At 38.2% G+C, this 23,670-nt stretch overlaps 1 protein-coding gene across 1 annotated transcript in view; it reads right to left on the reverse strand.

Annotated features, from left to right (window-relative positions):
- CCDC132 (coiled-coil domain containing 132) overlaps positions 1 to 22,614 on the reverse strand; it is a 145,947-nt gene extending 123,333 nt beyond the window's left edge. The window contains exons 1-4 of the mRNA XM_006834292.1: positions 22,499 to 22,614; positions 14,438 to 14,506; positions 2,241 to 2,363; positions 1,091 to 1,162 (exon numbers count right to left, since the gene is read on the reverse strand). Of these exons, the coding sequence (XP_006834355.1) occupies positions 1,091 to 1,162; positions 2,241 to 2,363; positions 14,438 to 14,506; positions 22,499 to 22,531 (297 nt within the window). The 5' untranslated portion in view covers positions 22,532 to 22,614. The remainder of the gene's footprint in view (positions 1 to 1,090; positions 1,163 to 2,240; positions 2,364 to 14,437; positions 14,507 to 22,498) is intronic.
- Positions 22,615 to 23,670: the final 1,056 nt, after the last annotated feature.

The raw sequence follows: 23,670 nt of genomic DNA on the forward strand, positions 1-23,670 counted from the left end.
ACAGTTAGTAAATTGTAAGGTCAGGATGCAAACCCAGGTTTATCAAATTCCAAAGACCACTAGGCTACATGGCCCTTAACATAGGGCTATTTTCAACAGAATAATACTACATGAAGTAAAGAGCCATAAGACATACATATTTAACCACGTTGAAGTTAAGAAAGAAAGAAAAAAATGCTATCATCTCCTGAAATTTAACCCTCAGAAAGCAGGATTTACTTTAACTACACCACCCTCCTGGACTCAAGTCCCCTCTCCTGTCCAGCCGTCTCTACATCACCTCTGCTACTCCCAGGGAGACTCCACTACCCACTCAGGATGTATTATGTACGCTTTACTTGGCAGATGTATTATTGAAAACTGTGCCCTAATTAAAACCATATATTAAATTCAAATCGATACATTTATTACTATTGCACCATTAGTTTTTTAAAAAAGTAACACCACACCAATTCATCCTTTACAATAGTCTTAATTTCATAAAGTGAGTACTGCCTAAAATGAGAAAAACATAGTATCAAAGAATTTTATCGTATAAGAGAAAATATAGGCCTAACCCATCATTTTACAGACACAACAGAAAAGATGTGCTGTGGTTGGCTGGCGCCCAGTATTTACTGTGGTTAACTAACCTGCCCAAGGTCAGCAACAATGACATAATGGCTACAACCCTGACTTCCTGACTCTTCTCAGCCTAGTGTTCTCTCTAAACCAATTTCTAATACAAGTAGGGACCTTTAATCTGAAACAAGATTACTTTATCACAAAACTACAGGTTGGGTTGTCACATATAAATGACAAGGAATCTAACAGTACTAATGTAAACAATAAGTTCGAAATTATTTGATCGCACTTAGAATTCCATGTTCTAAAACCATATCCAACAAAGGAAACTGAGGAAAACTGCGTTTGTTTTACATTCATAAAACATTTAATTATAATATAAATGTATCACTTGAGTCAGTCATGTTAAAGACATGATTTGTTTATATATTAATATATAAGTTAAAGTCATAAAATCTGCACATTACACTTCTCTACTACCTTTGATTTACAGTTTTGATGGAAAGAAATAGGTCTTGTTACTTACTGCAGCTTGCTGTTGTTTCAATGTGTCTCTATACTCCTCTAATTCTTGTAAATTGAGAACAGGAGGGAGTTTCTACAGAAGAAAAATTCAACAAGAGCAAGAAATCATTAAACTTGGTATCACTTATATTAATTACACAGACCCCTCTGACTTGTGAACTACAATCTAATTATAAACAGTGTCACATCTCATTCCTGTCTGTTCTTCCCGTCCTAACTCCCCTACTCGACCCCAAACAAACCTCCAGTGTTCCCATTCCGGTCTCGTCCAGTTGCTACCTCTGCTACTGCTTCACTCACCTGGGGGGAAGCCATGTGCCACTGAGACTGTGACCCCTGGGCCACAGAGACACTGTGTCCACACCTGTCACAGGAGAAAGTTGGGGAGGCCTAAACCTAACCCCATCCTACCAAACCTAGATTTATCCTTTGTCCAGGACAGACCTCACAATGTTACTGAAGTAACGTCAATTAAGTACAATGGATTGATAGTGACAGTTGATGAAAGTAGACTCTGGATTATATCAGCTTTCAGAGCCCAGCATGGAAAACTAAAAAAAAATACATACCACTGTGTATGTGAAAAGTTGGACTTCACATCTCAGTCAACTGACTGATGAACCTTTGGAACAAATTAGAAACTAGCTTTTTTTTTTTATGGCATAAAACATTTACTGTTCCATTTACTGCAAATATTTGGTTTTGCCTGTAACCAAATTCTACTACTGTGATCTTTTTTTTTTGTTTTTTGTGAAGTTTCTATAAATTCCAAACACCGCTGTGCTAAACCCAAGGAATAAAAATATTTATCAAGACCAAACAATCATGTAAAAGTACATTCATTATTAAAAGTCTAAGAGCTTTTAAATACATATTCAGTCAGTATAATATACGACAAAAGCCGCATACTTGCATATTGGCTGTAAGCATCTGAAAACTAAAAATGCAGACGTGTTTCTCTAGCCAGTATTCCATAAATGCATTGAATTTTACATTTAGAACCTAATCTTATCTTTTAAATAATGCTGACAGTTCATTTCATTACAGCAACAAAAAAATATAATGCCCTTAAAAAGCATTCAAATCTCACTCACAAATTCAATCACTAAACAAAACAGACTTCAGACATATTTAACAAGATTTTTTTTTACCTCCAACTCATATTTAACAATATCAAATGAGTCTGTAGAAAAATACACTTGTTCAATACTATTAATTAGTTCTTGTTCAGCTTGAGGGTCAGTTGCCTGCTCTCGAAGTTCTCTGAATTCCTCCTGTAAGAAAAAAAAAAGCCCCAATTATAATACCTGTAGTGGTCAGAACTCCATCTGAATCGAAATAAACAGCTCCCATCTTAGCAGTCATGTATCTTTGTGAACCACTGTAACCAAGAAGAGAGACAGACAGAAAACAGAAAAGTTCGTGGAAAATTAGATAATTGCCAGAAACTATAAGCTACTCATGTACTCATTTAATTAAAAAAAAAAGATCAGTTAAAAATTTTATATTTTATTCTCAATTTTTGTATACCAAAAACTGGTTGAGAGAACTTGGATGTGTAACTATCTTAAGTACTTTTCATATGTACATATCATATTTATGTATCTTTTATATATACTCATATACATATATGTTCATGTATAGACGAGGTTTGAGTCAAAACATACTGCAACAAAATCACAGAAACTTTAATTAAATAAAAATATTAAAATATAAAACTATTGATTTTCAACATCTAGGTCTATAGGCAATATTTCCATCTCTTTAACGTAAAGAATTCTGGCCTCTGATTAATACCAAATCAAAACGGCAGTTTTGGCATCCTCAAGGACTCAAATACTTTTAAATGTTCTTTGAGTTTGGGGAACAAAAAGAAGTTGGAAGGGGCAAGCTCAGGACTAAAGGGTAAATAGGGTGAAGTTTCCCAACAAAATTCTTGTAGGACAACCTTGATTACTCCGAAGAATGAACAGGTACACTGATGAAAAAAAATGATTTGGTGTTTAACTTTCCTGACCTTCCTCTCACCAATGTGGTTTTCAATTTTCTTAAAACCTCTTTATAATAAGCGCCTGTGACTATCCTGTGTCCTTCAAGAAAATCTATCAAGATGACAGTCACCATAATCTTCTAAGCTGAATTTAACTGGCCCAGCAGATCCATTCAGAAGCCACAAGTTTAACTAGACCTCACTCTCTGGATTGTACTGGTAAATCTAACACCTGTCCCTGGTTATGATTCATTCCATAAAATTGTCTTCATTAGCTTCAATCTTGCTTAAAACACTGATAAGATCAGCCCTTTGAGCTAGCTGATCTTTGTGCAATACTTTTGACACCCATCCAGTTGAAAGCTTGCTATAGCCAAGATATGCCCTTCGATTTGAAAATGTTCAACACTGTGAGACCCCAACTTCTCTCAGTAGCTCTCACATGAGGGGCAATTCTACGGCCTCCTTCCACTGCTTCTGGACTTCAGCCACAGTTTCTCACTGAGGTTGACAGCCTTCCCTCTCTTGGCTCATCTTTAAGATTGTCCCAACTTTAAAACACTTTATCCACTTAAAAGCCATTGTTTTATGTAGGGCAGCATGCTGAGAAACTCCATGATTTGGGAAGATGTTTAATTTTGTTAAGTCATTGGGTTGGGGGGTTTTTTTCCCCTATGGCACAAAAAGTATTCTTTTTTTTTTTTAAGGTACACTCATGAGACTAGAGATCCTAGTGTGGCACTACAGGATAAGCACTGAACTGCTGACCACAAGATCAGCGGTTCAAACCCAGCAACTGCTCCTCAGAAACCCTATGCAGGGTCACTATGAGTGGGAATGGACTCAACAGCACTTAACAAACAATAACAACAACAATTAGTTATAATGTGTTTTGTTTGGAATAAACCTGTGCATACATGAACTAGAACTCTACTAACAATATCTTTAGATTCAAAAGAGAATCTTCTAGTATTTAAAACCATTTTATAGTCATTTAAGTCATTAGTATGTCACAAATATCCTTAGTGGATCATCACTAACTAAATACAAAATACAAAAAGTGTTTGGTCAACTAAAGGATGTAACTTTCCAAATGTAGATATTCTAGATTATTAGATGACAGAGCATATTTTTCATTTAAAAAAAGGCCCTAATTTGGATCTTTTTTAGAGTTCAACTTAAACTTAAGCTGTGTACCATAGTTAACTATTAGTTCTACTCTGTCCTATAGGGTCCCTGTGCATCATAATCAACAAGAAAGCAAACAAGTCTTCTTTATGTCAAGTAACAGTCCAGTCATGGACACTGAGCTCTTTCAAAAAATTACTCACGTGCAGTTTCAGCAACAGCATCCTGGTATGGCGCTGTGGGTTAACGCACTGGACTGCAAACTCAGTTTGAACCGTGAGGTCCACGATTCAAGCTCACCAACTGCTCCTCGGAAACCCTATACAGGGTCGCTATGGGTCGGAACCGACTCAATAGCAATTAACAACAACAGTTTCAACAACAGACACTACAAAGGTCAGACCAGAGGTAAGTCTAAGAATAAATCAATAATTCTATAAATTGTTCTTCAGAAAACGTTACATGTCCGTCGATTACTATGTAAATAATACCCTGGTCCTGTTAGCAACACATAATTACTAGCCATAAGCTAGAATGGATAAAAAATACTTTCTTCTTTGGAAGATTTTGACTGTAGTTGGAAAGGTTGTCCCTATTTGCAGGTTGTATATTAAATAAACTTCAATCAATTTCTATTATTTAGTATTATTTTTTTAACAGTATCAAAAATAGAACGTGAAGATTACAAAAACTGCTAAGATTGAAAATTATGAGGTCTGGAGCCAAGCAAAAATTCAAATAGACTGCAAGTGAGCACTTTTACCTTAAATGTATGTGTGTCTATAGCATGTAACACCATGAAGATGTTCTCCATAAATGACTTAGTGCATCTGACAGTAAAGATCCTTAGGATCTAGCGTAACCCTGCTACTCACTTGTTCACTTACTCGGTATCTGTACTTCAATGTCTCATTTTCCATGCGTTAGGGAAGTAACTCTTATTCATGCACACACTCACTCTTAAAATGGCACTGAAATAAATCTACAAATGTATTAAAAATGTCAAAAAGAAAACATAATTCCATTTATAAATATCTTGGAAGTAAACATTTTGAATAAAAATGTGTTAATATTTTAAGAGCGCAATCTGTGTATACACATAAAATGTCAAAAAAAGCAATTACACTACAGAGAGAGTGCAAACCCAAATTATTTCAAAGAAGTTAAATGTATGTATAACAACGAACACATTAAATGTATGTAATCTAGACCACAGTGATGGGTAAAAATTTAGGAAGGCAAACAAACAAACAAAAAAATGGAATGTAACACACAAAATGTAATTCCCAAATAAACACTAATCCTATAAAATACTCTCTTTCAGAAAACCTGGTAGTTCTTACATGAAAATATACATCTCAACTCCTTCAGACAAGCTGCATTCTGACTAGAAAACAAATCACGTTCCTTCTAATCCCACTAACACTTGTAGTCCAGAAGGCTCTGCTTTTCCCTGTTGTTGGTATTGATTCATAGCCACCCTGTGTGAGCTTTGTTATTGTTGTTGTGTGCCGTGGAGTCGGTGCCGACTCATAGTGACCCTGTACAGGGTTTCTGAGGCTATAAATCTTTACGGGAGCAGAACACCTCATCTTTCTCCCATGAAGCAGTTGGTGGGTTTGAACTGTCAACCTTGTGGTTAGCAATCCAGTCCTTACCCTACAGTGTCACCAAGACTTCCCCTAGTCTCTCTAAAGCCTGCTCAATTAGGTGGGAAAAGAGATTCCTCCTTATTCTCCAACACATGTTCCACAGGGAAATCCCATTCTAGATAACAAGTGCTGATCAAAACTAAAAGTATTTTACAGTCAACTTTAGAAAAGGAATAGAAGAACAAAAATAAAAGATACTACGTTCATGTTTAATAGTCCAATTTTTCCACAAACTTTTAATAAAATGTTTCTTTCTTCTAACTAGAAATAAGAATAAATGTTAAATCATTTTGTTGTTAAATGCTGTGAAGTTGGTTTCAACTCAAGAGACCCCGTATAAGGTTTCCAAGGAACAGCTGGTAGGTTTGAACTGCTGACTTTTACTTAGTAGTTCAATGCTTATCCACAGCACCACACCAGGACTCTTAAATGATTTCAGTAGTATTTTATTCATATAAACTACTAGAAAATTAAATAAAAACAACTATCTTGCATATTTTTCCAACAGAATTACTCTATAACTCTGATTATAGTACTATATAAACTTAATTCCTTAGGAATGAAGATGTAGAATATAAATGTCTTCACTTTAAACTCAACCAATGTGGCAAGCCTACTATTTTACAAGGACACAATGAGTAAGAGATCCCCTTCAAAAAATAATTTAAGGGCAAAATCAGGGGGAAATGAAACTCTTATTTTTACACTAAAACATATTAATTAAGAATGATTATAAAATGTTAGATATTTTAGCTTGAGGGTATAAAATATTCCGTTTTATTATTGTTGTTGAGTTGGTTCTAACTCACAGCCACCTTGTATAGAGTTTCCATAGAGTGGCTGGTAGGTTTAAATTGCCAACCTTCGGGTTAGCAGTCCAGTGCTTATCCTACAGCACCATATCAGGACTCCTTCAGTCTCATAGACTGATGTTACAAAAATAAAATTTCAAAAACTAAATCTAATAAAACAAAACAAAAAGGATTTGAATTTCATAGTAAATTTTAGGTCACATAATAACTAAAAATAAATATATATAAAGCTCTGTAAAATCTGAAATCCCAAAAATAATTTTTTGTGTATGTGAACCACTTCAGAGTAAACAACTACAGACTATCAAATATGCCACAGCATCCTGCTATTAACAATCAACACAACAACAACAACAACACCTAAATTAAGGAGCTCTGGCAGCACAGTGGTTACAAATCAGGCTGCTAACCTCAAGGTTGGCAGTTCAAAATTACCAGCCGTTCCACAGGAGAAAGATGAGGCTTTCTGCTCACATAAAGATTTACAGCCTTGGAAACCTGTGCAGGGTCACTATGAGTCAGAACACACTCCACAGTACTTAACAATAACAACAACAACACCTAAGTTACAGAAAAAGTACAACAATGTCACTAGAATTAAAGTCGGAGAAAAGTGATAAATAATTTAATTGCAAAGAGGAAAGCAAACAAAAGCACAAAGGCAACAAGAAACAAATGAAGTCTTTCCCCCACATTAGCAATAAGATCTATACCACTTTACCTTCCCCAATCAAATGCATACACTTATTTCATAGAAAATTCCCTGTATGTGAAAACTTTCCAACTGTGTGACACAGGAGCAAAGATGAATAAAGTAAAGCCCTCCCCTCCAATAGCTGCTAACGCAATAAGAGAGGTCCGATGAAAGCCAACTAGGACAGCACAGAAAAGAACATGAGAGAAATACAAACAAAGGGCATCCACCTGCATCCAACAGAAGAGGTGGCATTTGAAGAATTTGAGAATAAGTAGAATTTCAATTCTGAAAAATTGGGGGAATGGAGCTACACATATAAAGCAAATCCTGAGCAAAAACAGCGCGGTGTGAATGCCCAGTGTAGGTTCAAGCAATAGAAGGAGGCTCCCCGCAGGGAGGAAAATGGCAGACAAGAGAACTCACACAGACAGCAGGAGGCAACACAATGCAAGGCATCAGATTTTTGAAAACCCAATATATATTAAACATATCATAGCTGCATTTTTCCTTTATTAAAATTGAAGTATCTTAACACCTATCATTGTGCAAGAACCTGTATCAAAAAGTAAATATAAGATATTCAATATTCACTTCACAGAATAAACTGAGCAAGATTTATTTCAGGAAAGTGGTAGACAACAAAAATTTGTTCAATATTTTAGAAGTTGTCTTTTCTAGCAGTCACAATGTACTGTAAATTATATATAATACTACCCTGAGCTACTTTTCTATTCTGATCATCTCTGAGATAAAGCTATATGAGTGCACGCAAATAAATGTACACCACAAATTTAACTTCATAAAAACTAAAGAAAAACAATTATAATTGAAATTTCAGTCAACAGCTTTGGTTTTTAGCCAAGTCATTCTCCCCTCCACCTAACAACAATAGGTTTGATGAGAATTGAGGATTCAAGTCTATAAAACAATCTGAGATTGAATAATACATTTTCAGTATTATTAATGGTTTCTAAGAAAGTGGGCTGTAACTTTACAAAGCAATGTCCAATTTAACAGTTCATCTCTTAAGGGAATGTATTCAAGCTTAGGAAGAAAACAGGAGACTGAATTTTTTATCTAACCACCACTTTCAGATTATCAGGGTACAGTGAAGGCAAGGCGCAGGAGGTAAAGAGCGTAACTACTAACCAAAAGGTCAGCAGTTCAAGCCCACCAGCCACAGGAGACAGACAGGTAGTCTACTTCCATAATGATTTACAGCCTTAGAGACCCTGTTGTTGGTGGTGATGATTTACAGCCTTAGAGACCCTGTTGTTGGTGATGATGTGCCGTGGAATCAGTTCCAACACATAGCGACCCTAAACAGGGTTTCCGAGACTGTAAATCTTTACCGGAGCAGACCGCCTCATCTTTCTCCCGCAGAACCGCTGGTAGTTTCGAACTGCTGACCTTGCGGCTCGCAGCCCGATTCGTAACCACTACGCTACCAGAGACTCAGTTTTATTCTGTCCTACCAAGTCACCATGAATTAGAATCCACTGAACAGCAGTGGGTTTGTGTGAAATTATTCAAAATATCCAACCCAAGTTGAGGACCTTTATAACCACCTTTATAAATGCAAAGCATCAGTTATAACAGTCTAGCAGCTCTTCTTATTGTTATTCAACTCAATATTCTCTGTACTTTTGAAAAGCAATTTAAGCTAATTTTTAAACCCACAAACAGCTTAAAAATCCATAATCGTTAATAGCAGGTTTTTATTCAAATAGAAAGATGCATGCAAAATCTTTATTTCGTGAGACAGGTTTCAAAATCCCTCAGAAATGCCTAGTAGAATAAAATGTGAAATGCAAACCAAATCTCATTTCTGCACTCAGCTTACGAGACCACAGTTTCTATATAGGAACAAACCTCAAAAAACTGTGTTTGGGAGTGGGGAAAGGAAAGAAATATTGCTATTGTAAACCATGAATTTGGGGTTTTCAGGACAAGTTTTTTGTACTGTTTACGTTTCTTCATCAGTTAATATAAAGCTATCCTGTTATAACAAATTCAAAAAACAGAAATTAGTCTTATTAAAGTTACCATCACATTATAACTCGAATTCTTGAAAGCAAAAGGAAAAAAAAAAAGTTTAGCCACCCAAATCTAAACAGACCTAAAAAAATAGAAAACACGAAGCTTGTAATATTCACTCGGTGCCATAAAACCCATAAATCACTGAGCAGAAATAGGCTTGATCTGTTTCCAAATGCAATAGGATTCAAATCTACTTCAAGATCACAGATACTGAGACCATACATATACCACGTACATTTTAATGAATTACCAGATGTGTGATTATGTGAGGAAAGGGCGCATTTACTTAAAATCTCACTAGAACAACAATAATAATCCATCAAAGGAAGCCAGTTCATCCGTTTATATGTGTGTGTGTGTTAAATAAAACATAGCTTTTAATCCCTCTACTGTTTCTAAAGGCTTTCAGTGCCATCTAGTGGAACACTGGTGAGTTTACAATTCAAAAGGAAATTCTAACAAAATTACTCACAAGATTTTTATAAAAGATCATTAAAGCAACATTATCTAAACCGAGATTTACAACAAACTGCAATGATAAAAATCAAATATTTTCATCACATTCTAAACATAGTAGTAGTGAAACAAAACACATTTTTAAGAAGCAGATCATGAATAAAAACAGATCTAGTCACAGCAACTTGCTGTTATTAACATGTAATATAATCACAAAATTAAGAAGCAAACTTCCCTTACTCAATACATTTACAGTTTTAGCAGGTATTTTTTAATAGGTTTCTGTGATAGGAAAACATTTAAGAAAATAGCTATTGAGATACCAAACCTTAAAAACCAAACGCTCACTTTAAAGTATTTCTCAGCTTTAGTGAGCACCGTTAAACTGTTTGCCTGTCCATTCAGAGGCTAATGCTGGAGAAAAGGTATTCAGGTGCAAAGAAAATCCAGGGTCTCGGTGTGTATATCTTAATTTTGGTGTTCTTTTCATATTCTAAGGTCTCATTAGACCCTACTCGCTATAAGAAGAAATACTATTAAAGGACATTATCAAAACATTGCTCAATCCCAGTGCCTAAGCTAAAAACCAGTCTTTCCAATTTCTTCACCTTCTACATTCAAAATAATCTTCCTTCAATTCTAAATAATGTTCTCTCCAATGCAACCCTTTTCCATTTCCTGCAGTCCATGTTCTAATCCTCTCCCTTGTCACTACCCCTGGTTTTCTGATTGTCACTTAACAAACCCCCTTCGGCTGTAATCACCAACTCTACAAGACTGTACTCACATCTACTTATTCCTTAGCTGATGCGAAAGCATGACTCCTTTTCCTAGCTATGCTACCACTGTGCCTACAACAGTATGCTGTTGTTCTTGTTAAATGTGGTCGAGTCGGTTCTGACTCACAGCAACCCTGTACAGGATTTCTGAGGAGTCCCTGGTGGATTTGAGCCACCAACCTTGAAGTTAGCAGTCCAGTGCTTATCCTATTACTGCCACTCTAGGACTCCCAATGTTCACAGGAGGGGAAATAGCCTTATGTTTGTCCTACAGAGTGGCTGGTGGGTTTAAACTTCCAATCTTGAGGTTATGAGTCTAGCTGTTATCTTATGCCACCAGGGCTAGACCTCTATTATACAAGGGGGCTTCAAAAAGTTCATGGAAAAATCCCATTATCTTTTCATTCCATTTTTCTACAAACTTTTTTGAAGCCCCCTCATACTTACTGTTGTTGTTAGCTGCCACTTAGTCTGATTCCAACTCAGCGTACTCTCAACTCAAATGGGAAGGGATAAACAAAAATAAATATTCTGTACTCCATAATAAGTAATAACACAGTATTTTTCTTTGCGCATCTCCCCCTACTTGGGTTGAGAGTGCAATGGAGATCTTCAATACTTAGTAACTACCTGGCTCAATAAACTTTTGCCAAATGGGACTACATAAATGATCCTTTGTGATCTGATATGGAAGGTTAGGACTCTTGGTGTGGCGCTGTAGGATCAGCACTGGACTGTGAACCGCAAGGTTCAAACCCACCAGCTGCTCCTTGAAAACCCTAAACAGGGTCACTGAGTTGGAACCAACAAAACAGCACTTAACAACATAAAAGATTAAGAATTGTAAAGCATCTAAACTCATTAATTTAAAAAAAGCACAAATTCACTAAAGGTTAAAAAAAATGTTGCTAAAAAATATTTTTTGTTGCCAAAAATGCCTAGCAGAAAATAATGTAGATGATTTTGTAGATCCATGGTCATGTTAGGTACCACCTACAGAAAATGCCTATCCTGATGTTAAATAGTCTTAAATTTAAAGCTTTACCTGAATCAATGAAGCTACAAAAAAGCTTTAAAAAATCTCCCAGTTATGGACTCTTGGACCCAGAGTCAGTGACATAGCCACAGAGGACTAGAGTGGAGAGTGAAGCATCCAGCTGATAAGAAGAGAGGGCATATGCATAAAAACACCCACACTTGCAGATAATACCCATTTATCCTGGCTTCAGTGACTGGATGATCAGAGCTCAACCAGAAGTAAAAAGAAGAGGGGAAAAAAAAAAGCATCCTCATACAATTTGATGAACTTGACCTACACCTATGGAAGCAGTAGCTCAAAAGAGGGAACAAGTCCTTACAGCAAGAATCATTCCCACCCCCTCCACACACAGAGTAGACAGGGATGGGCAACTTGGACATTGGTTACCCAAAATGGGGGGCGGGGGGCTACAAAGGCAAGAATTGACTGGCTTACAAGCTTTCAAGAGGGAACCTAGATCCAGAGGGCCTGGAGAAAGGTAGAATCTCCAGTGAGTAGTATTCAATCTGACTAGGCGGGGCTGATGCAATGAAATGCAGATGGGTCTCTTGTGATACAATAGTGAATAATTGTTATCAGGACTGATTGTGAGGGTTGGAAATGTAAAGGTAGACGTTTTATAGCAAGGAGGGGAGTGATCAACTTTTCAGTCTAGGAGCGGAGGTCCCTAGGACCATCAAGGGAGAAGAGCAGAGAGCGGGACCCTACCCAGAGAAGCAGTGATGCCTGAAATGGAGCCAGAGATGATGACGTGGAGCGATGGAGCAGCTGGAGACTTTAGATCCAGAGAGGGAGAGCGACTGTGTGCTGAAGACCTGGGGGGTATGGGAAAGGATTGCATGGAGGGGATTGTAACCATGGCAATGAGACGATATACGATAGAATGAATGTAAAACTAATGTTCTCCCATGTAAACTATCACATAATTCACAATAAAACATTTAAGAAAAATAATAATAAGATTTAAAAAATAAAATAAAGAAATAAATCTCCCAGTTATAAATTTCAATACAAATTTATAACTGGGAGAAGTATATCTATCTGATATACTTCTAAAAAGTTACTCAGTACATTTTTTTGAATGCATATTTTCTACTTCCCTCCTATAAATATTACAACACAGAAAGTATAAAATAGTACCATTAAAAGGACTCTTAAATATCATCTGGCCCAATCTCAACGTTTACAGAGATAAAGAAACTGAAACACATAGAACAACAACTTCTCCCAAGAAGAGCTTACCCTTTAATGAACTGAACACTGAAGTCAACTCTTGAACCTATGTCTCTACACTCCTACCTGAGTACCCTTTCCATATTCCATGCTGGTGCTCTTGAAACCAAGCTCTACATTTAGTGTGCACTTTTAGGAAGCTGTTCATGGAAGCTTGAAAGTCAAGTCAAATCCATTTATCTTATTTCTCAAGAGAGCATGTCAACACTCTTCAAAGCTCTTAATAACAATGTTATTTAACAGAAATGCTAAAGCATATACAGGCTCAATAAATATTTGTGGAATGAAGTATGAAAATAAAAATACTTTCTTATATTTAAACAAGTATGTTCTCATGTCATGACCCACAACAAGTATTTATTTGTTTTGTGCCTGCCCTCACCCTGTATCTTTCTTTCATGGGGGGAAAAAAAAAATCAAAGGCATACCTAAACCAATCATACAAAACTAAGCCAGCCAGCCAGCTTTCAAATTGCTGTTGTTGTTGTTAAGTGCTACTCATAGCAACCCTGTATATGGTTTCTGAGGAAGGACTGGTGAGTTTGAACTGCTAACCCTAGCAGTTCACACCAACCTTGCAGTCCAGCGCATTATCCCACAGCGCCACACCAGAACTCTGTCAAGTCGATTGTTGTTGTTATGTGCCGTGGAGTTGGTTCTGACTCATAGCGACCCTGTACAGGGTTTCCGAGGCTGTAAATCATTACAGGAACAGAAAGCTTCATCCCTCTCCAGTGAAAACAGCTGATAGTTTTGAACTACTGACCCTAAGGTTAACAGCCCAATTCGTAACCACTACGCTACCAGAGCTCCTGTCAAGTCGATAGCACATATTAAATGTATAAACTGAGAGGTTCACATGAATGTCAGAGGGCTAAAGTCTAAGAGATCTAAAATTTAGTATGTTGTTGTTGTTAAATGCCTTCAAGTCAGTTCTGACTTCACAGCAATCCAGTATCAGGTTTCCAAGGAGGTGCTGGTGAATTTGAACCGTCGACCTTAGGTTCCAACCGACCTTGTGGTCCAGTCCATTATCCCACAGCGTCACACCAGGACTCTTAAAATGTAGAATAAATTATGTTTTATCAGCTATATCCAACAGCATCTGCTCTACAATAAAAACAGTTTTATCCATGATTTTTTTACTCACAGTGTTACAACATTAAAATTCAATAGATACTCTCAGTAAATTATTTCATCTAATTTCACCAAGTTACAACAGGTAAATCACTAAGTTAAATATAAATAAATGCTTTCAGGCTAAGAATATGATACAATAATAAACTTAAAACTTATCAATTTCACATTTCCTGCTGCACAATAATGAATCATCTTGCATCCCAATGAGCAATGAAAGCAGAAACAAGCCCCAAGCATACCACACTATAAAAATCTGCCGAGCTTAATCATAACATTCATCTGCCTACAGGAAAGAAAAGCTTCTGTGAGTCAATTAATACCCAAATGCAGTAATATTTTCTTAAGGAAGCGAAGAGTCACGCTCACATATGTAGATCAATACCTTTCCAGGGACTCGAAGACTCTCAATTGCACCCAAATCATTGAAACTCTCTGGAGGGCTTTTCAGACCCTTAAAAAAAAGAGAAAAGGAAACACAAATTTTAATTGCACTAAGAATTATAAAATTACAGCTCACACTATTGATACAGAAATCAGTTTTTAAAATGTTTTTGCTTTAAAATATATAGCACATGTACTCTAAAAACAATGACAATGAAATCAAATAAAGATGTACTTTTAGCAATTTTTGGACTATTATATGGCAGCTCTGGTAGCGTAGTGGTTACGAATCGGGCTGCTAACCTCAGGGTCAGCAATTCAAAACTACCAGCTGTTCCGCGGGAGAAAGATGAGGCTTGTTGCTCCCATAAAGATTTACAGCCTCGGAAACCTTGTGCAGGATCACTATGAGTCTGAACCGACTCCGTGGCACATAACAACAACATTATATGGCACCTTAATTACTAATGGCTGACTTCTAACTCGAATACAATTTATAAAACAAAGGGTAGAAACTTAGATGACAAAAAGCATTCTATAAAATAAAAGCATTATCTATTAATCATGGAGTCCTGGTGTGGTACCGAAAGATAAGCAAGCACTGGACTTCTAACCCCAAAGTTGTTAGTTCAAACCCACCAGCCACTCCTCATAAACCCTATACTGGGTCTTCAACAACAACAACATTAATCATCAGGCATCCCTGGTGGCACAAATGGTTAAATGCTAGACTAGTAACTGGAAGGTGGCGGTTCAAACCTACACAGACACCTCAATCTGATTCCTGTCAATCTGATTCCGAGAGGTCACAGCCTTGAAAACTCTATGGAGTACAATTCTACTCTGCACCATGGGATCAACATGGGAACTGACTCAGTGGTAACTAACATGAACAGCATCAATTACCAACACATTCACCTGGTAAAAAGGGGCAGGTAATAGTATTACAACTCATAAATACAAAAGTTTAACCATCTGAGCTAGTCAAATCTTTTTAAATACTTAATATATGTAATGACTCCATTTTAATTAATGATTTCTCACCAGTGTACTCAATTTATGTTGCAGAATTAAGACTTAAAATCTCAAATCCCAATGCTTTCTACCTGTTCTTTATTAGTTCTTCAGTACTTGGTGCTTGCTATAATCATATTAAGTGAGGAATTCTGAAAGCCTCATTTGTACTAGGGAACTTTTTCAAGAAAAAAATAGTCAGCCAGCAACTTAAAATTTTCTTTAAAAATCTCTCTTACAATAGGCTGTCAACGCATATACCTAAATTCCCTATTAGTCTCTAGGCAAAATGAACTACAACAGTAATTTAAGGAGCGCTTTATCATAAAGTCCAGTAGATTCAGGCTAACCGCAACCCTACAGAACAAAGGAGAGCTGCTCGACAGGGTATCCCAGGCTGCATGGAAGCAGATTCCAAAGGCTTTTCTATTGCAGAGATGCTGGTGGAGCCAAACGTCAATGTTTTAGCAGTGAAGCATCAACCACTGTGCCACCGGGGATCAAAGTTATCCTTTTGCTGTTGTTGTTGTTGTTGTTAGGTGCCATTGAGTACCAGTCAGTACCGACTCATAGCGACCTTATGCACAGCAGAACGAAACACTGCCCAATCCTGGGCCAACCTCACTATCATTGCCACACTTGAGCACACTGATGTCCTATAAATATGTCGTGGTGGTAGTGGTGGTGAAGTGTCATTGAGCTGATTCCAATACACAGCGACCCCATATACGGTTTCCAAAGAGTGGCTGGTGAGTCTGAACTGCCAACCTGTGGGTTACAGTTCAGTGCTTACACTACAGGGCATCACCAAGACTCCATTCTACATGAGGAAGCTTCAAAAAGTTCAAGGAAAAATGGAATTGAAAGATAATGGAATTTTCAACAAACTTTTTGAACCTCTCATGAATATGCTTATTAGTACTTGTTGTTGTTGTTGTTAAGTGCCGTCGAGTCGGTTCCGACCCATAGCGACCACCATATAGGGTTTCTGAGGAGCAGCTGGTGAGCATGAACCACCAACCTTGCAGTTCAAACAGCTTTGCAGTCTGGCACATTAACCCACAGCACCAGAAGTTGATTATTTGAGACAAAGAGCAGTACCCTCCGGTTTTTAAGTTATGTTGTTATTAAGTGTCATTTGTACCACCCAGTAACTTGTTATTAGGTGCTGTTGAGTCGGTACCAACTCATAGCCACCTTATGCACAACAGAGCAAAACACCACCCAGTCCTGTGCCAATCTCACAATCATTGCTATGCTTGAGTCCACTGCTGCTATCACTGTGCCAATCCTTCTCATTGGGGGGATCTTCCTCTTCCTCGATGACCCTCCACATTACCAAGCATGATGTCCTTCTCCAGGGCATGGTCCCACCTAATAATATGTCCAAAGTATAAGTGACAAAGTCTGGCCATCCTAGTTTCTAAGGAGCATTCTGGCTGTACTTTCTCCAACACAGATCTGTTTGTTCTTTTGGCAGTCCATGGTACTTTTAATATTCTCAAATGCATCAATTCTTCTACGGTCTTCCTTATTCATAGTCCAACCTTCACAGGCATATAAGACAAGGCTATTTAAAATATCATTGATTGAGTCAGGAACACCATTTGATTTCTTGACTGCTGTTCCTATGAGTGTTGATAGTTGATCTGAGCAAAATGAAGTGTTTGACAACTTGAATATTTTCTCTATTTATTTTGATGTTATTTATTGGTCCAGTTGTGAGGGTTGTTTTCTTTACATTGAAGTGCAACCCATACTGAAAACTGTGGTCTTTGATCTTCATCAATAAGTATTTTAAGTCTTCCTCACTTTCAGCAAGTAAGGTTGTATCACCTACATATTACAGGATTTTAATGAGTCTTCCTCCAATCCTGATGCCAAATTCTTCTTCACACAATCCAGTTTATTGGACTTTTTGTTCAACATACAGATTGAATTAAATATGGTGAAAGAATACAACCCTGGCACACACCTTTACCAGGTGAATTTTAAACCATTCATTGTCCTCTTACTCTGTTCAAATGACTATCTCTTGGTCTATGTATAGGTTCCTCATGAGCACAACTAAGTGTTCAGAATACTCATTCTGTGCAATGTTGTCCATAGCTTGTCATGATCCACACAATCAAAAGCCTTTGCATAGTCAGTGAAGCACATCTTTCTGGTGTTCACTGCTTTCAGCCACGATCCGTCTGACGTCAGCAATGATATCCCTCATTCCACGGCCTTGTCTGAATCCCTCTGAGTCTCTGGCAATTCCCTGTCAATGTACTGCTATAATTTTGAATTATCTTTAGCAAAATTTTTCTTGTATGTGCAATTAATTATATTGTCTGATGACTTCCACATTCCATTGGGTCATTTCTCTTTGGAATAAGCACAAATAAGGATCTCTTCCAATCAGTTGACCAGGTAGCTGTCTTCCAAATTTCTTGGCAGAGATGAGTGATTACTTCCAGTGCTGCATCAGTTTGTTGAAAGGTTATCAATTTGTACTCCATCAATTCCCAGTGCTCTGTTATTTGCCAATGTGGCTCAGTGCACCTTGGACTTCTTCCTTCAGTATCATTGGCTCTTGATCATATGCTACGTCCTGAAACAGAGGAGCATCGACCATTTCTTTTTGGTACAGCAACTCTGTGTATTCCTTCCATCTCATTTTGATGCTTTCTGTACCATTCAATATTTTGCTCATTATTGTTTGTTGTTAAGTGTCCTTGAGTCGGGTTCTGACCCATAGTGACCCTGCATAGGGTTTCCAAGGAGCAGCTGGTGAGCTTGAACCACCAACCTTGCGGTTCAAAGGGACTTTGCAGTCCAGCATATTAGCTCACAGCGCCACACCCAGGACTCCTTCACTATTTCAAGTCGAGGCTTGAATTTTTACTTCAGTTCCCCAGCTTAAGAAATACTGAGTGTTTTCTTCCATATGACTTCATTTTGAAGTCAACTGCATGCTATGAGAACACACAATGGACCTCAAACTGAAGTCTTCAGGTATGCTTGCTGAAAACAAGAAAGACCTACCAAGTTTTACTGGAGCCCTGGGAGTACAGTGGATTCTTCTCGGGGCTGCTAACCATAGCAATACGAATCCACAGCTGCTTCATGGGAGTAACATGAGACTTTCTGCTCCTGAAAGATTTACAACCTCAGAAACCCTATACAGGGCTGCTGTGATTGAGAAATGACTCAATGGCACACAACCACCACAACCAGAAAGGTTTCAAATGTGGGTACTTCAAAAAGTTCATGAAAACTACCAACTGTTCTGAAACCTGGGTAGAATGGGAGAAAATGTAAAACAAAGCTCAAAATTATAAAGAAGACCAGGCTAGCTGGTCAGAAAGTGACTGACTGCTGGAAACTATGGCCCTTGGTCTCCTACAGGTCTGGAAGAGAACTCACCGCTGGGACTCAATATTCAGCTTAGCATTAAACAGGTACATGGGGGGACAACAACACTAGTGCACACCATGGCATGAATGTCAGCTATTCAAGCTCAAGGACAGCATCTACCTAACGACAAAATTCATAGAAGTTGGGAATGGAGGAGTAGAAACAAGAACCACAGAGAGGCAGTGAGCTATGTGACGCTCCACTGAGGGGGTTGCCATCACTGAAATGAAACAAAGTACATGACTTGTTGGAGTCTGGTGTGGCGCTGTAAGATAAGCACTGCACTGCTAACCGTGAGGTCAACAGTTTGAACCCACCAGCTGCTTCTCAGAAACTCTATACAACGTTGTTATGAGTGTAAACCAACTAGATGTATAAAAAATTGACCAGACGACGAACCATAAGGTTGGCGGTTCAAACTCACCAGTCCCTCCTCAGAAACCCTATAGAGGGTCGCTATAAGCCGGAACTAATTCAATGGCACTTAACAACATTCACACTGTATTTATTCACAATGCACTTTTTCAACTGAAATAGCCTCCTTATTGGTCTCTCTGGTTTTGCTCATTTTCCCCATCAATCTGCTCCTATAATTGGCCAGAATGATCTTTCTGAACAGTATGTCAATCACATCGCTCCTCTGTTTCTCATTTTACTCAAAATCGAATCCAGGGCCTTGTGACAGCCTATAAGGTTCTTGGAGACCTGCTTCCTGCCCTCAGCTCTCCAACCTCTTCTGCTGCTATTGTTCTCCTCACTCACTTCACTCTGGTTCTTCAAACAGCCTCTTGCTGTTCCCGCCTCAAGACCTCTACGCTGGCTTTCTCTCCCTCTGAGAATGCTGCTTCCCACATATTCTCATGCTTCCCTTCTCACCTCCTTCAAGTCTTCACTCAAATGTTCCCTTCTCAGTGAGGTCTTCCAGGACCACCTGACCTGATATTGTACATAACCTCAAACTGCCAACAACTCCCCGCATTCCCTAGCCCCCTTTGCGACAAAGCAAATACCAACACATTTGTGGTAGAACTGTAAATTTGTGTACTGCCACATCTCCCACACTTAGAATAGTGGCCGCCACACAGAGCTCAATAAACATTTGTTGAACAAAAGATTAGAGGCCAATATAATGGAGAAGGCTGAAGACTAGATCTCAACTAACTAAGTGAAAGCCCTCCCTCCCTCTAAACCAAGATTCTAGAAGAGCTGAAATAACAGAAAATCTAAGTTATATAGATCCTAATTTCATATCTCTCTGCATTACTCCACCAGTATATTATTAATGAATTCTGTAGCTTTACAGAAACACCTTTGTGTATGCTTCAAAAAGTATTATTCAATTCAATAACAGTACAAATCAAAGGACCTATGCATACCTTATTTTCATATCACAAAAATTCTTTAAATTGTGCATTAATAATGGCCAAATGTGAGTGAGTCAAGCCATGATATTCATAGAATTCATAATGATTTTTGTGTGAAACTCATTTGATCTAATCTTTTATAAAATATAGTTCCAGCATTTCATACGTACATGTTCTTTGTTTTTTGTTTTCTTCCTAACTTGTCACCCTAACGTATTGGTTTTGCTTAAGTCTAATAAGGAACTGATTAAGGTTTAAGAGTTATCATTTTCAGCACATTTAAGAAACATGACTTTTAGTATCTGGACTTCTGTATTTTTTCTTTCACATGACTTTTAGTATCTGGACTTCTGTATTTTTTCTTTATTTTACAAAATAAAGTCAAGAAACAATTAACCAACCAAAACTGCTGTACTCCATTGAAGTGCATGGCAAACTACATGGGTGACCAAAAGGTAACTGATGCACAAATGTCCACATGCAATATTCTAATGGCAGTCTGGGATATTTAAAACAAATACCAAAGTGAGCCTGAAATCATCCACTTCAAAGCTTCCAGTTTTCCCACTTCTCTACCATTAATGTAGTCAAAGACAATCTCTGTGATCAAGTACTTCCTAGATATGGCCCAGGATCTGTGTTAACTCCTTTACTAATTTCTTTCACTTCACGTTATATGTACCAAGCTCTTTATGAAGTATATGATCTGATTCCTATTTTATAAGTTCAAAACAAGTTAGGGGATTTGCCCAACGTCACAGAGCTACTATGTAATAGAGCTCGATTGAAAATCCTACTAAATATAAATCCCAATTAAGTAATGGCATGAAACACTCAGCGAATGTGAAGGACTCTCAAATGTAATACTATTCACTTACCTAAATCTTTTTATTATCTACAAAACTTTTTCTTATTTTTTTTTGGTTGCTGTTGTTGCAAATACAAGGGGGTTTCAAAAAGTTTTTGGAAAAAGGGAATTGAAAAATATTGGAATTTTCCCATGAACTTTTTGAAACTCCCTCATATAACTACAGAACTTTTTTAAAAATTCTGTTTTCATGACATTGACAATTTGACAGAAGTAAAATAACCATATAACAACGACTTATGCATTTTCCACCAGAAATTTACAATTTATAATCTATCCAGAACTCTCTCAAAACTCTGAATTCTCAAATAAAACTTCAATTCAGAATGTATATTATTTAATAATAATAATAGTAATAATAAAAACCTCACAGATGAACCCTTCACTAAGAGATTACCCTCCACATTCTCCAAAGTTCTCAAAACTACGTGAATCCAAAACAGATCTAAATTTTGTACCTCTCATATTAAAATAAGGACTCTTGGTGTGGCACTGTTGATTAAGTGTTTGACTGCAGTCAGTTTGAACCACTAACTTGTGGTTCAAACTTAACAGCCGCTACTAGGAAACCCTATTCAGTGTCTCTATAGGTCGGAACCGACTCAACAACACTTAACAGCAACACACATATATTAAAATAATAAAGAACGGCTTCTGGTGGAGCACTGTAGAATCAGCACTGGACTGCAAACCACAAGGTCAGCAGTTCAACTAACCAGCTACTCCTTGGCAACCATCTACAGGGTTACTGAGTCAGAACCAACTTGATGGCACTTAAGGGGGCTGTGGGGCTAGACAAAACTTTTGATCATGAATTATCCTTTGGCAAAAAATAAAAGGACATATATGTTGTTGTAACAAATGATAAAAAGTAAAAATAAAATTTAGAGGTGCACATCAATAGACCTGAGAGACAGGATGCAAAAAAAAGACAGTTACTATTCTTGTAGTCACATCCGGAAACTTATTTATACTACAAGGCTTGCAAATTACCCAGAGATCCTGTCTGAAAATTATTCGCTTTTTTAACCCTTTCCAGATCATCTCTATGCACAAACTCAAGCTTCCTACCCTGGCTCACAGATATTATGAATGCGGGGGGTCTTATAAGGCTGTCACTATAAAGACAATGAAAGGGGGAGGAAAGAAGGATTTCCTCATTGGAAAAACCAAATCCTCATCTCGTCTAAAAGATGGCTCAAAAAGACTACTAACCAGTAGAGGAGGGCTCGGATTCAGGCGGCCAAGGTTAGTTTTCCACAATGTGCTCTGGTTCCCTAGTCCTACCACCTACCACCAGCTATATACATATTAACTCAGGTCTCCGCCCGCAGTGGCCCAGGAAAAGAACATCTTAGCTCCTTCTCTCCCAGCGGAGGTAAAGGAAGCTTTGGCTCGAGCCGCCTTGACTTACCTGTCGGGTCATGAGAGATTTTATTTTTTGCATGTCGAAATCGTGAGGGGTAACCGACTACAATGAGCTAACAAATCACGTTGAACAACCAGACAGCTGGCCCCAACATCGGGAAGCCATAGTGGGTGATCACGTGAGTACAGACCCAGGTCATCCTTTCCTCTCTTGGGCATGCTGGGAAATGTAGTTTTCCGGCCACCTCCGGCACCTGTAATGGAAAAAAGAGGGTTATCAAGGTACTACATTTCCCAGCAAACAAAACAGCGGGCACGTCAGTGAAATCAACAAAACTTGTTCTGAGTGACCACGGCGATTGCCGGTCTTTCCACAAGTGTCTGCTCCCGATTGTTCCTGTTGGGAGAGGCAGAAACCTAACACGAGTGACATTGAGTGACAGGGACAAACTCTGAGGAGACAAAGCACACTGACTTGACGCCTCCAAAGAGTGTAATGGAAGAAACTCCAGCAGGTCTAGAGGGGCGGGACGGGAGGTGAGATTCAAGGAAAGAGCGAGAACTCTAGGGAACGTACTTTCCCAGAGGTGACTGCGAACTCGAGCGACTCCTAAAATAGCGCTGGGCTAGGCTGAGGAAAGGGCTGGTCCAGGCTTGTTCAATCAGCGGCAGCCAAGCTTAGGGCTGTTGTCTTGATATCCTTGGCAAGAAAAAGCAAAGCATAAAACCAAATCAGTTTGGACGCTACCCATCTTTTCACTACCTGTGTGATCAAGCCAGAACAAGAATAATAATAATAAAATACACATGTCACATTAAAGTTCTTTTTTCAACTTTAAGCGATTGTTAGTGGTGGTTGTGTGCCGTGGTGTCGGTTCCGACTCATAGTGACTTTCTAGAGTGTATCTGAGGCTGTAAATCTTTACGGTATCAGAAAGTCTCATCGTTCTCTGTAGGAGCGGCTGATGGACTCACACTGCTGACCTTTTGATTAGCAACCCAACCCACTTGTTGTTATGTGCCGTGCAGTCGGTTCCGACTCATAGCGACCCTGTACAAGTTTCCGAGGCTATAAATCTTTACAGGAGCAGAAAGCCTCATCTTTCTCCCGCGGAACAGCTGGTAGTTTCCAACTGCTGACCGTAAGATTAGCAACCCGATTTGTAACAACTACGCTACCAGACATCCTTATCCCAACCCACTTTGTTGTTGTTGTTG

The sequence above is a fragment of the Chrysochloris asiatica genome, unplaced genomic scaffold (genome assembly GCF_000296735.1).
Source record: "Chrysochloris asiatica unplaced genomic scaffold, ChrAsi1.0 scaffold00010, whole genome shotgun sequence".
NCBI lineage: Eukaryota > Metazoa > Chordata > Mammalia > Afrosoricida > Chrysochloridae > Chrysochloris > Chrysochloris asiatica.